This window comes from Xenopus laevis, chromosome 9_10S (genome assembly GCF_017654675.1).
Source record: "Xenopus laevis strain J_2021 chromosome 9_10S, Xenopus_laevis_v10.1, whole genome shotgun sequence".
In the NCBI taxonomy this organism is placed as follows: Eukaryota; Metazoa; Chordata; class Amphibia; order Anura; family Pipidae; genus Xenopus; species Xenopus laevis.
Genome location: NC_054388.1, coordinates 49,480,784 through 49,495,971, shown reverse-complemented (window position 1 = coordinate 49,495,971; position 15,188 = coordinate 49,480,784). Strand labels below are relative to the sequence as shown.

At 42.7% G+C, this 15,188-nt stretch overlaps 1 protein-coding gene across 9 annotated transcripts in view; it reads right to left on the bottom strand.

Moving 5' to 3' along the window:
• kalrn.S (kalirin RhoGEF kinase S homeolog) overlaps nt 1-15,188 on the bottom strand; it is a 191,975-nt gene that overhangs the window by 34,560 nt on the left and 142,227 nt on the right. For 7 of the 9 annotated variants that reach the window (XM_041578184.1, XM_041578185.1, XM_041578186.1 and 4 more), the window contains 3 exons: nt 5,170-5,435; nt 4,106-4,207; nt 437-529 (listed from right to left, as the gene is read on the bottom strand). In XM_041578184.1, coding sequence (XP_041434118.1) covers nt 437-529; nt 4,106-4,207; nt 5,170-5,435 — 461 coding nt within the window. The remainder of the gene's footprint in view (nt 1-436; nt 530-4,105; nt 4,208-5,169; nt 5,436-15,188) is intronic. The other 2 variants (XM_041578187.1, XM_041578192.1) reach the window with 1 other exon arrangement.

Sequence of the window (15,188 nt, the reverse complement as noted above, 5' to 3'; positions counted from 1 at the left end):
TAGCGGGTTGTTCCTACTGAATTGTGCATAGTACAGGGTAATACCTACTATAGCATAGTTTTATAGTACCTCTCTGTACAGTCTATGAGAAACCTAGGTGGCTGTTCCTGCTGAATTGTGCTTAGTACAAGAAAATACTTATGCTGGTATAGTTTTATGGTATCTCTCTGTAAAGGTTACAAACAAACTTACTTAAGTTACTGTTGAATCATGCTTAGTACAGGGAGTACTGAATTTACTTTTAAAGATAATTAACAGAAATCTAAATATGTCAAAAGAAGAAATAAGATTTTCTATATATTACTGGTTTATGTGCAGTGATACATCGGTCATTTAACAGCACAGAGACAAGACACAGGAAGGCACAGAATGGCAAGGAGACTGGTCCTGTCTGGTGCTGAAAGCGTTAATTCTGTGCAGTTCCCAGAGCACTTACCATCTTGTTCCTGACCAGATTCTCTATGGCAGTGACCAGTTCAGCTGCACTAGGCACCTCCGCTGAGCTCTGCCGGACCACAAGCAAGGAAGACTGGTAGCGCAGGGCACATAAAGGGAAAGCAGGAGAGCAGGAGGCACAGCAGAGAAAGGACAAGAGACAGGAGGATTCAGTGGTGAAGATGGGGGATTAGAGGAAAATAAATGAGGAAAAACAATTAGTGGGGAGAAAACATTCACCTACAGGCAAGGAACAAACTGTCAGCAGGGTTATTGATGGGCACAGATTTGGAAAGAAGCAAGGTGCGTGCAACAGTGCATCCTGAGAATCTTGCATTTAACCATTTCTATGAAACAGGTTCCACCAAAGCAGTCAATCAGAAAGAGTATTCCTAGGGCTACCATTACAAAATCTAATTGCTGGATGACCCAGCAGTTTCCTCTTAGGTTGGTAACCTCAGGTTAGGCCTGGGCTACATCCAGATTTAATGTGATTGTCCCCATTAGCTGTGGCCCCGTGTATTGGATGACCTGTGGGAGGGAAGGAGCTGGTATCAGTATGACCCAGGGGATATCATTCCCACATTCCTTTCCAGTTTGCTCACAAACAATGGAGGGGAATTCCAGTCTAGAGTGATGCTCCTGTGCTGTGTAGGGGGGACAACTATAATTTAGACTTAATGAAACCCAACTGTATCCGGTGACCCTCTGGCAAAACTGGAGTGAGAATAAAAGTAAAATGACTAGGTGGGGTGGATATGATTATAGAATATTTTATATTATAGGGTTTAGCATCCCTTTAGGGAGGTTGAATCACACACAAGGAGATGTGGGCAGAATATTTTATCCAGTGCACAAGACACTACATTACCTGCACTCAGGTGAGATTGGTGGAATAAAGATATTGCTCTTTGACCCTTGTTAGTTAAATAACCTTAAGGTTTCTCGGATCTTATGCACTTGGCAACTGCCAGGGAAAGTCCCAAAAGACTCAGAAAAACATTTGCCAGGTTCATTTTTATGAAGGGCAAAAATAGCCCAGAAATAACCCATTTAATCAGCAGCTCCAAAGTTATAATTATATGTCTATATAACCTTGTCAGTTAATAATAAAAAAACTGGCACCGGCACCCTAACTGGTTGTGTTGCCCAATGTATAAGAGAACTGAGGGTAAAGTCATGTGGAGTGGGCACTCCAATTTTTTTGCTTTCTGCCCAGGCTTGTCATCTAAAGACACTATTCCATTTCTCTTCTACTGTGTAACTGAAGGGCCACCAAAAGTCAATTTTTACTGAGTCAGAGACAACCCTATTAGAGAGTATAATGCTTAGTTCTGTTTAATAGAAAGACCATAGGGATTATTGAACTCAGACTGGAGATAACCCAGCATGGAACCCCATGCCAAAGAGATACTGGTATCCTAACTTGTTCTAACTGATCCGTGTAGGTCATCTGCATAATCTGTAGTGTTCTGTTCGACAGTACAGCCAGAAAAGTACTGTCCCTATAACCCAAGCAAATCCATTTAACAGATTTTTTTAGATAGCTGAGAAAAGCTTTTGGGGAAGAAATGTAAAAATCTGAAGAGAATGGGTCCCAGTGGTCCGATGCAGCCCATAAAGGATTCGCATTGGTTAAAGATTAAATATAATATTTTGCAGAGGATTAAACACCAACTGCCGTATGGCAGAGGCAAAATCTTGACAAATCAGAATAGCCCCATACTTAAACTGTTCCCCCTTGGGCCAATGGTACATAGTCAGTTGTGTAGGTAGGCAGAGGGTATTGCTTCGTAACTTGTTCCAATTTTATTGTATGGGAAATTATTCTATAAACAGGGCCCCCTAGTGCCACTGTCGTTCGTTCTCCCACGTTTCCCTTTTATTTGCTTAAATCTTCATCATTGGGACCAGAGCAATGGGGATTGGCGCACAGGAGATGTAAAAAACTATTTTATCTCCTAGGCATCCCCAGTGTTTCTGGGTGTGGTTGAGTAGCATGCCGCCCCCTAAAATCCTGCCGCCCTAGGCTCTGGCCATGGTGGCCTTTCCACAAATCTAGGCCTGTCTATAAAGGGAAGGACTAATCAATTTAGTAGAAAAAATTTAAGGTAGATTAGCAGTAGGTTCTGCAGTATGACATAAGGAGGCCGTTTCTGTACTTTCTGAGCAGGGATATGACTCAAGAGACTGTTGCTATCATAAGCACATACAGATAAGGTAGTTGGATAAAAGTCTTTATACAGAGCAAGGGAGCATTACTCACATTCCTTCTGAGTGGACTTCCTGCCCTGCTGCCCCAGAATTGTAGTTCTGTGATCAGTGAATGGAAAGCCAAAGAGCTCCCATATTATACACAATAGGCCTCATTTATCTAAGATGGGGCAAGCAGAAAGTGGTGCAATGCATTCTGTTATTTGCACTTTGTCCCACTTCATGCATCATGAGGTGTTACAATGGAGTGCAAAGAGTTGCACCACAATCTGAATCCATCAGTACCTATGCTAGGAAGCAAAACATCCAGGAGATGTGTAGATGGGCAGAATGTGGCCATTAGCTGGAATCCACAATAGCTTGCTTGTCTTACACAAAAGGAAGAACTATGTGCAATCGACAGAAGTACTGGCTCATTGTGTCTGATAGCACTGTCCAGCCCAAGGTGAAGGCTGAGGCTGTACCACCAATACTAGGGGTATTACACAGATTGCTCTCATTGAGCTTGCAGAGGAGTTATCCCATTGTGCTCAAAAGTCATCCAAACTCCCAGCAGCCATATTAGTCAATGGCAGAAAGCCTCGGGCAACAGATTCCATAAACCTGGTGTAGATTATGGCTCAGTGCACACTGTACTGCAACACATTTATATTATTTATGGAACGACTAGACATCACTGGCACTGCCCCTGCACTGCATTTAAGCTGCACTGGATCTGTCAAACTCCTCAGGGCAGGGGCGCATTATTAACACTTTATAAAGTCATTCGGTAATAATTTCTCTTTATAAAAGGGCAATAGACACCTGTGCCCTATAAATATGATTTGTGTGCAAACTGAGTTCTGCTTAATGTATGAGCTTTAAACCTACAGGTTTGGTTAGTAAGATACTAAGGATGCAAAAACTATGTATATGCTTTTTATAAAAAAAAAAAAAAAAAAATAGAAAGGAATTAAATCAGTTTCTCCCTCTTAGATAAATGTTATGTAATGAACTCTCCTTATCTATAAGGCACAGCTAGTAATAAGGGGGGTCATTATACACAGCTCAATACTGCTTCCATTACTTGCTGATTCAAGGGTCAGGCACTATAGCTAAATACAAAACCATAATCCAGGTGGTGAATCATGGGTCACTGAATTGAATTCTCTAAATCACTTTAAATAAGGTCCTAGTGAGGCTGAATTTGTGTCTTTTTTTCAACCTAAGCTGCTATGATACTATATAGAAACAGTTATACAGTTAAGGCACCTGACTTTGTAATATATGGACACAAATATAAACCAAATAATTGTTGATGAACTACTAGTCTCAGCATATCCTTCCACAAACACTGTGCTTTCCTTTACCAAGAGCTGGCCTATTGAATGTAGCAACGGCTATACACAGCACCCTCTGCTTGTTTGATTGATTGATTGATTGATTGATTACTAGATTTATAAAGTGGCCTTCATACCTTGTCATCTGGAGTGGGGTCATTATCAAAGATCTTCATTGGTGGAGGGAGCGGAGTGTGGGATTCATCATCAGCCTCTTCGTCCCATCCCTTCTTCCCTTTCTGAAACATCAAAGGAAACACTTAGTTTGGGAACTTTGGGGGGGGGGGTTATGTTTTGCAGTGATACCCAGTAGCTTCCAGTGAAATCAGTGGCATTTGTTACAATGTAGCAAGAAAGAATACAAACACAAGTGCATAAGATACATTGACTCAGAGGAAGGAAGTAAACCCAATCTCCCCTGTACCTGAAGGCATATAATAAGGAGAGGAACTTCCGTCCTCTTATTGGACCAAGTCATTAACATTTTTCACATGAATTCAGCCGTAGTTTCTGTGTGATAACCTCCTGACCACCCTAGCACTGAGATATGAATAACCCTCTTTGTTCTGTAGGGAATATTCTCCCTCTGCCCCACCCCCAAACTTCAACTCCCACTCTCCCTCTGAACTGACACAGACATGGTCACTAGTCGTGGAACAACAGGGTGGCTTTTCTATATGGTACAACTAGGAGGGGACGTCTGCCAAATGCATATATTAGATATGATCACAATATAATTATCCATCCCTAATAAAGTCACATTATTTTATACTCCCATTGTTATACTAAAGGGTCACTTCCTGTTATTTGGAAATATAAGCATTTTAAAGATTCTGTGGTTTTATTAGCCCTGCTTCTCCTAGCCAAGCAATCATAATCATCATTAGACAGCAGTGCTTTCAATTAAAATAAGCCTTTTAGACCACTTGTGCTACGTGGCTATTGCTTTGATCCTAGTGGATATGTAGACTCCCTGCCATAAAGCAAGATGGGACTGCTGTGCATTTGCCAGAAAGCAAGTAGAGGAAATATACTTCCCCATGAACAACTCATTGATTGCCAAATGTAACTACTATATTCAATGTTACCTAGTTTAATGGTGCCCCCAAGAGTTTACTTATAGGGGGAGATTTATGATTGCAGTATTAAGGGGCCTTATGTTTTATGGAGAAACTGCCTCCCACTTGCTCCTCATGCCTACCTCATCTGCGCTGTCACCCTGTGGAGTGGTCTCATCACCAGCCCTGGGGGAACCAAGGTTCCGTCCCTCTCTTTTCTTTTGCTTCTTGATGTTGCTGTCTGCCTTCCCACTGTTCAGCCGCCTCACAGGACTCGTCAGCCACTTTTTAAGGGTGTTGGTGGAACGTTTGGGACCAGGGGAACTATGGATGGAATTCAAGGACGCCTGGGGCTGCAGATTTGCCACGGACTCTGATTTCGCTCCATTTTCCGAAGTGGAATATGAATCTAAAGGAAAAGAGAACAGAGTGGGTCAGAACACAAGATCACAGAGAAACGCTCAGTCAGATATATACGTATATATAATAATTACAGAATTTGTGCTCTTGCCCCTCCTGCTGCTCATGGGAAATTGTGTCCTTGACTCTCTCTCCTATCTGTGCCTGTAGCTCATTACTCTGGAATTGAAGAATTAACTTTTATACTATAGTGGTAACAGAACCCACCTAAACCTGTAACTCATTGCGGTGGTTAAGGGAGTAAGGGTTATAATGGTTAATGAATGGGGGAAACAAGGCCCACTTGCATCTCTCTGGCTGCCCTCCTTCTATTGAAGTCACTTTCTGCTCTGCTTTCCCAGTAAACACCATGACTGATATCTCAGTTCTACTGATAACCCGGGCACAGTAATAGATGAGTGGACAGGCTGCCAGAGGTGGACGAGGAGGGTAAAGTTTGTGGATGAAACCCATGGTCTATCCTGCCCATGACTCACTTTTAAAGTAACAGTACTTAAAATTGTATGACAAATATACTACACAAATAAACAGAAGAGAATTTTAGGGCTCAGCAAATAACCCTATGATTTCAAAGTTCAGTGACAGACATTGTGACATCTCACTCTAAAGCATTCATAATTATTTTCATAACAAATCACCCTCCTTTTCAAGGCCACTAACCCTCAGACAATACAGATATCATTATTAAGGGTTTGGCAATTTTAACAACGATGGGCTGAGCTGAATCTTTGGGATTTACTGAAGGATAAATCCTGGCTCCCAGTAATATAGAGCCAAAACCCACCCAGATTCACATGATATTCCCTCAAACAGTCCAGGAAATGCGGATTCCTTTAGTTCCTGAATAGCCAATTCCCATTTAAACCACCAGACATTTCACAAATTTTGCCCATCACTACTGCCAATATACAGGAGGTATGCAACTGTATGCAACTAAAGGTTTGCCTCCAAGCCTAAGCTCCGGCTTTTAGGCCACTGGGAGCAACATCCATGGGGTCAGTGAGCAACATGTTACTTGCGCGCCACTGGTTGGGGATCACTGATATAGGGAATGATCATGAGGGTATTGACAGACAGGCTTCCCTCTCACATCTATACTGAATGTTCCTAAAGCTCATGAACAGGACAGAAGAACGTTTCATCCCTGTGTCATGTCTGCCACTTTTTATTTGGGGGAATTGTGTAGTGTGACCCATAGGGAGGAGTAATGAATGGGGCAGTTATATTGTCAGCCTGGCTAGAGAGGTTCCTGATTGGCTAGGCATGTTATAAATTGGCTAGGCATAGGCAGAGCTGGAACCCTCCAACTGGAAGGCAGATACAAGAGAAAGAAAGAATTGTCCCTTCTAAGAGTTTCATGAATTCAAACAATGCCCTATCACTGTTGGGATTTAAAGGGCAATTCTCTAAACCCTGCAAATAGCATGGCAACAAGCAGTTGCATTTCCCAGCAGTGTGTACTTGCCATTGTATTAGCAAGAGCAACAAATATAGCAAATATAAATATAAGCAAAGGGACAGCCCCACTGCCTCTCATCCAGTGGGGCAGAGAATCACCAGGACATGGCACCCAGTGACCCTTTTCATAGACTATTTACACTGAAACAGTTGTTATTGTTGTTTCCAGCTCATTGTACATACAAGCCCCAGGTCTGACTCCCAAGCTACAATTTGCATATTTATGTAGACAACCTGTAGAGGGTCATACTTGGGGCACTCAGTGATGAGTCTGCTCAATTATCTGTCACATCACAGGTTTTATATACGAATGTGAAGATTTTGTAGTGGTTTTCATTGTTATGCTTCAGCTAAGCTTCATTTCTAAATATTTCCCTCACAGGCATCTGCAAAGAACAACGTAGAGGTTAATCTTTGGGTAAGATTTCAGTGGTTTTGTTTGCTTATCCTTATCAGTCTAACTCCCCTGATTAAATCACTCACAGGCATCCCCAGTTTAGTAAGTGATACAGCGTTGTAGAGTAAGTAACTGGTGTTCAGTGTTTATCTAGAAACCCTCCTATAAAGCCAGACAGGGCTGTTGTGTTGTAACCAGTCCCACGAGTACCAATACAACTACTCGAGTTAATTCTCCCCAAACCCATTCTCTGCACTATACTACACATGATTTCAGGAGAAAGTTAACCCCTGTTGCTTACAAATTTGAATGCCCTGCACCTTATATCACATTTGCATTTAGGTATTAGGTTTGATACCACCCTCACGCTCGTACCCAGGAGCACAAGCATGCTCTGATCAGCTGGAGGTAGGGTTGCCACCTGGCCGGTATTTTACAGGCCTGGCCGGTAAAAATTATGGTTGATCCCAATGTTATTAATAGGGAAAAAAGATAAATATATAGGAAGGCCGGTATTTCTTTCCAGAAAAGGTGTCAACCCTAGCTGAATGAGTAGCGTAACCAAACTTTTCTGTGGTAGTACCCTTTGGATTGTTGTCATAAACAGACTCTGGCTTTCATCTGCCCCATTGCAGAACAACAAACATTTACTAAACATCTTATTATAAAATCCACAGAACTTCTATTGCTCCCGGCAGCTATATAGCCAGGAGAATTAATGCAGAGCACATTAAACACACTAAGGACATATAAGCAAAATAACAAGCTATATATAGGGGAACCTTTGCACAAATGCTTTCTTGTAGGCCTTTTAGTTTTAGTTACAGGCTGCTGTAGATGATTTGGGGTAGGGTGTGTGGCCTTCTGGCTACTTCTCTATGTTCTTGTTGCAGCTCTTCTTTGGGGGGGGGGACGCTGATTCCAATGGGAGAAGCTTCAGTGAATGATAAGGGAAAGGGACCCTCCCCAGTCTTGCAGTGAAAAATAGTCTAAAGACCCTCACCCATGCAGAGCCTTCTATTTCTACCATGGTTTGGGGCCTTTCTTTTTAAGAGGAAGACTCTTCTCCCATGTGCACTTTTGTGTGTTGTTTTTTTGTACTTTTATTTTGCACCGGGTGACATGGTGCACGCACCCTTGGTCTTACAATAAAAAAGTTGGGTCAATGCTTCTTTGAAGGCACAGCCTGGTGAAACTGAACCCAAGGTGATTGTGAGACAGTAAACTATTTTACAATCAATTAAACTCTGATGCTCCTGCTCAGAAGAGACAGATCTGCATGTGCACAAGTTTGGCTGTAAATCATTTTCACACTCACTGTTTCACTGTTGTTTGCAGTGCCAAACAACAGTCCTGGGCACACGTAGAGTGTCCTTTCAGAATCTGCAGTGCTACTTATGCTAGGGCCACACAGCGGATAAAATCTGCTAGCTGATTTCAGCCATATCGTGGACAGTAGCCTCCTCTCTTTTCCATTTTTCATTATATTTCAGTATTTTGTTATCTCTAAATAGCCAATAATCAGATCAAACAGGTGCAGGAGGAATGGCAAGACCCCAAGAGGGGGGGGGGTGAAACATTTGTGACTGGTTAGGGAAGGCTCAGCTTCAGATCCAGGTCTGCTCCTCATTAGGCTTTGCTGGCTCCTAACTCCTTTGTAGTTTTTACAGGGAGCTGATGATAAACAAATGAAATCCTACTGATCCCCCTCCCATCTGCCCTGGGGAAAAAAAATATTCCCTTGCACACAGTCAAGTAGGGTGGAGGAGAACACGGGGGGGGGCAGATCCACATGTTCACAAGGGCCCCAGATTTGCAGAATTTTAAAGGGATACTATTTTTTCCCCAAAATGAATCACTTAATAGTGCTGCTCCAGAAGAATTCTGCACTGAAATCCATTTCTCAAAATAGGAAACAGATTTTTTTGTATTCAATTTTAAAATCTGACATTAGGCTAGACATTTTGTCAATTTCCCAGCTGCCCCTGATCATGTGACTTGTGCCTGCACTTTAGGAGAGAAATGCTTTCTGGCAGGCTGCTGTTTTTCCTACTCAATGTAACTGAATGTGTCTCAGTGGGACATGGGTTTTTACTATTGAGTGCTGTTCAACGGGAAGGTAACGAGATAGCAGCTCCACAACACAATACACACCAATATCACAACTTGAAAAAAAATACACTTGCTGGTTCAGGAATTACATTTCATTTTTGTAGAGTGAATTATTTGCAGTGTAAACAGTGTAATTTAGAAATAAAAAATACATCATAAAAATCATGACAGAATCCCTTTAAGGCTCTTAATGGATTTAGAATTAAAAAAACTGTAAGCAGCAGTCCTGCCCTGCTTTGAGATTCAAGCTATCTGTATAACAGAGCATTCTGTAACAGTGGGCAGACATCTGAAACCTATTGTGCAGGATTTTGAGCTGTTAATAGAATTACTTGGCTGAGCTGTAGTGTTCTCAAAGCAAAACAAACAATTCTATAGTGGTTTTAAAATATATAATTTCATGAAACTGGATATATTTAGTAACGACATCATTTAGGAGTAACTGAGCAATTGGTGCTTAAAAATTAAATATAATTATTTTAAACGTGAATTTTTAACTGAAATCACTGGGGGAAATCAGATCTTATTCCATCTCAAAATACAATTCTCAAATTAGAATAATTCCATTAAATGGAATAAACGGAATAATTTAATAACGAGGCTCCGTGACACCTAATACTTATCCCTGGCACCTTTTCACATATCTGGCGCTAAGCCTCTTTCATTTACTCAGAGGATAAGCAGTCGCAGATGTGGATTAAAACCACAACAATGTGGCAAGAGGAGTTTATCAAGAAATACAAGTTTATTATTAGGGCTGCGATATTAACCAAATATTACCTTAATACAATGGAGAGAACATTTCCTTCTTGTTTCTACGAGCAGAGGGGCTCTACAGCTTTTCCATTTGCTATGATCCATAGACCAGTGCATAACATGCCCCAGTGTATTAAAAAATCAAGTTGTTCCCCATAACCCACTCCTCTGAGCAGAAGTATGGCAGCCACCATAAAGATACAGGGAATACAATGTTTCAGGTTAGTATTATTCTCAGCATTAACCCCTTTTTTGTTTTACTGCCCTTTACAATAAAAAGTTAAATGTCCCTCCCAGAGTGAAGGCTTTCCCCTTCACTTTTTGGGGTTGTCATAATAATAGTGAATAATAGTGAGTAATATTGAGTTTCTCTCCTCCCATTCCCTGGGCAGAGCTCACTCCCTGGTAAGAAAATCCCTGAATGACTTTGATTCCCAGGCATTGGGACTACTGTTTCCTCATTCTTCTTTGTCATGGGGAGAAGCTGGAATGTGACGGAACAGGTCTGACCACCTAACTGTCATTTTCTATTGCCCAAACAGATGCCAACTGCCTGTCCTACCTGCTGCTCTGCAATCTGCACTGCTGTCATAATGTAGCCCTGGCTCCAAACCTAAGTATGTAGTTTTACTGCAAAATTGATTAAGCCAGAGGTGTTTTGGGGATATATTTCTAGGCCCCACAGCAGAAGCAGGACTGTAATGGAACAATGGTGTGTACTGTGTATAGTAAGTTAGGATGGTGCCAGGGGATCGGGCTGTAATTGTATATGAGATTATATATTGTAAAACAGAATGATTTTAGGCAGAGGAGCTGTAACTGCACTCTCTGTTCACATGCGGCTTATCATGATTATACATTGGACAACAATCCTATTTTTGACCTACAATTCCCTTATAACTGTCTCGTTACTATGGCAGCATGTATTTATAATGCCCGGCAGGGCTAAGCGGTGCTTATAGAACAAGGTAGGGTAATAATAAACATACAGGGCTTCAATAAATACTAGGGTTGCCACCTGGCCGGTATTTTACAGACCTGGCCGGTAAAAATGATGGTTGATCCCAATGTTATTAATAGGGGGAAAAAAGATAAATATATAGGAAGGCAGGTATTTTTTTTTCCAGAAAAGGTGGCAACCCTAATAAATACAGAAGAACAGGACACAAAGTATAAGTGCTGCGAGTTCACTACACAGTCAGAATGAGGTTTCTGTTCTGAAGAGCTTGCAATCAGTGAGCAGGGAAAGAAACTGATATCGGGGGAGGGGGCACTTTGGGTTTAACTGTATGGTGGCAGCTACAGATTCAGCAGGAGTGAACACCTGACTGGGTGACTGAGCCAGGAGTAAATTTATCCCAGCTGGGGAGGAAACAGCTGCACTCACTGATGGCAACAATATGAATATCACAAGGACACAAGCACTCACGGCAGGGCAGAACATCTCAGGAGGAGTTGGGGGGGGCACAGGATTCTTCTCAGAGACCCTCAAATACTGCACTACTAGGGCAGCGACACACACATAGCATCAGCTGATTATGTTTAGAATTATCTTCTGCCCCATAAATTCCAATTTCTATATTGTGCTTTTGTTTGTGTTGCTCCAGCAAAGCCTTCTTGTCTGTCCCGCTCTCCTCCCTAACTGTCAGACTTACCGAACCAGGCGGAACCACGGATGAGGAGGAGCTGGAAACTGGCGTGGCAAGAAGGCAACCCTTACGGCTCCCCCACTAATACACCCTTGGCTGGGGACTAGGGAGACCAATGGGGGTGTAGTATGGGAGCCTGTGGCTGGTGAAGTGTAGAGTCTTGTGCCTGGATATACTGTGAGCGAAGATGCAGGATACAACAGTACGTAGATAATGGCACAGCGGTTAGGGTGTTAATGCCACAGGAGTTGGTATTTCCCAGTTAGCGAAGTGAAGACAGTAGTAGGATTGCCAATGAGTAAGCAGGTTCGATTTGGTCAGATAGAACACGACTTAGTTATAGGCAGGCAGAGGTTCAAAAGCAACAGTCAATCAAGGGTTAACCACAGACCGTAATCAGAGGCAGGCAAGGGTTTGGCAACAGGAATCAGTTCAGCGAGGCACCAGGGTTCAAGCAAAGGCGTAGTCAAACGAGAAGCAGAAGTCGGCAACAGAGAGTCAGAAGATCCAGCGAAGTTCCAAGGGTTATCACAGAAGAAGAGTCGAAAGCAGTAGCAGGGTCAAAACCAGTATTTTCAAAATAGAATAATTCAAAGGCTTCTTACAACAGCTTAGAGCGGTGTCCGAGCACTGAGAGGAATTCGAAGTGGAAAGAAATACCAGCGCCAGCGTCAGACGCTGTGCACGTTTGGCGCGCTTGCGTCGGCGTCATTACGTCGCGACGGACGCGCACCCGCGTCGACGCGCGTCCTCCATGACGATGCTGGAACGCACGCTGGAACGCACGGACTTGCGCAAACGGTAAAGGCCTGACATTGCCCCCCCCTTAGGAGCGGCCTCTGGACGTGAACTTGAGAGGGCTTGGCTGGAAATTTTCGATGGAAATCTTTTACAAGGTCAGCAGCATGAAGATGTGAAGCGGGTTCCCACGAATTTTCTTCTAGCCCATACCCTTTCCATTTAATTAGGTATTGAAGCTTCTTGCCTCTAACCCTGGAGTCCAGAATGGATTCAACTTCATATTCCTCGTGATCTGAAATGACAACAGGATCAGGAGCAAAAGATCTTCTCCCCACAAACTGGTTCGGAACCACAGGTTTTAGTAATGCTGTATGAAACACAGGGTGAACCTTCAAGGATTCTGGAAGAGCAAGTTTGAAAGCAACAGCATTAATTTTCTGAATGATCTTAAAAGGACCAATGAAACGTTGGGCCAGTTTCCTAGAAGGACAACTAATCTTGAGGTTATTAGTTGAAAGCCAAACCTTATCCCCCACCTTAAATCCTGGATCTGGAGCTCTCTTCTTGTCAGCGAAGAATTTATAGTTTGACTGAGCCTTTTGCAGATTTTGGCGAATGGTCTCAATGTTGGATGATAAAAACTGAAGTCTCTCTTGAGCCGCCGGAACTGAAACCGTCTGACAAATCCCGGGAATCATCGTTGGGTGAAACCCAAAATTGGCAAAAAAAGGAGACTGTTTGGTGGAGGAGTGTATGGAATTGTTGTAGGCAAATTCCGCTAGAGGAAGGAGTGAGAACCAATCATCCTGAAGAAAAGACGAAAAACATCGCAGGTATTGTTCCAGCGTCTGATTCGTCCTCTCTGTCTGTCCATTCGTTTGGGGATGATAACCAGAAGAAAAGGACAGGTCAATGCGTAAACCTTCACAAAGTGCTCGCCAAAATCTTGATGTAAACTGCACCCCTCTATCTGAGACGATGTTCTTCGGAATTCCATGCAAGCGAACGATCTCTCGAATAAACGTCTTGGCCAATGCAGAAGCTGAAGGAATGCTAGAGAGAGGAACAAAATGAGCCATTTTGGACAGTCTATCAACGACTACAAATATGACAGAACAACCTTCAGAATGTGGAAGATCTGTGATAAAATCCATTGAAATTGAGCACCACGGACGATCTGGCACAGGTAGAGGATGAAGGAGACCTAAAGGTTTGGAGGGGATTCCTTTGCATCTAGCACAGATCTCACAGGAGCGTACAAATCTTGCACAATCGCTTCCCAACGTGGGCCACCAGAAATGACGTCGTGCCAAATCAAGAGTTTTACGAAACCCAGAATGTCCTGCAAGTGGAAGATCATGAACCAAACTTAAAGCTTCTACACTGAGAGTCGATGGCACAAAAAGTCTGTTCTTGAAATAAAACAACCCATCTTGGGCTATTAATATCGGGTTACTGGGAATAGAATTTGGAGTACAACATTCTCTCACCCTTTGAAGAAAAGACTTCTGCAGTAAAAGAAAAAATTTTGGCTGAAGAACCGGGTCGGCTTCCAAAGACTGGGAGGACTCTTGCGAAAACATCCGAGACAGTGCATCAGCTTTAATGTTCTTTGATCCTGGACGATAAGTTATGTGGAGCTGAAAACGTGAAAAGAAAAGTGCCCAACGAGCTTGTCTAGGTCTGAGTCTTTTGGCGGAGCGTAAGTACTCTAAATTCTTATGGTCGGTAAGAACCAAAACTGGATGCGCCGCACCTTCCAGAAAATGCCTCCATTCTTCTAAGGCCCACTTGATCGATAATAATTCTCTGTCAGCCACATCATAGTTTTGTTCCGTCCCTGACAATTTCCTTGAAAAGAAGGCTACTGGATGTAATGACCCTTGTGGAATAGATCGTTGAGATAGGACAGCTCCCACTGCTACTTCTGACGCATCCACTTCCACAATGAAAGGAAGAGATGGTTCCGGATGAACGAGAATTGGAGCTGAGGTGAACGCTTCCTTCAGGCGATCAAAGGCTGATTGTGCCGCCACCGACCACTGAAACTTAATCTTTTGTTTGGTAAGGTCAGTAAGAGGTTTGATGATACCGGAAAAATTTCGTATAAACTTACGATAAAAGTTGGAAAACCCAATGAATCTCTGAACTGCTTTGCGATCCTTTGGAATTGGCCAATCCAGGATAGCTGAAACCTTCTTTGCATCCATGACCACACCACCAGTAGAGATGACAAAGCCCAGGAATTCAATTTGTTCTTTCTCAAACACACATTTTTCTGCTTTAACCACCAGAGAGTGTGCACGAAGACGAAGAAAAACCTCCCGCATATGTCTGCGGTGTTCTTCTAAAGAGGAAGAATAGATTAAAATGTCATCTAAATATGCCACAACATAAGAGTCCAAGATGTCCCGAAAAATGTCGTTAATGAAGTGTTGGAACGTTGCGGGCGCGTTACACAACCCAAACGGCATAACCAGATACTCGTAGTGTCCATATCGAGTTCGGAAAGCCGTCTTCCATTCATCCCCTTCTCTTACACGAATCAAGTTGTAGGCCCCTTTCAAATCCAGTTTCGAAAAAATAGTTGCAGAACGTAATCTCTGAAAAAGTTCATGAATAAGGGGAA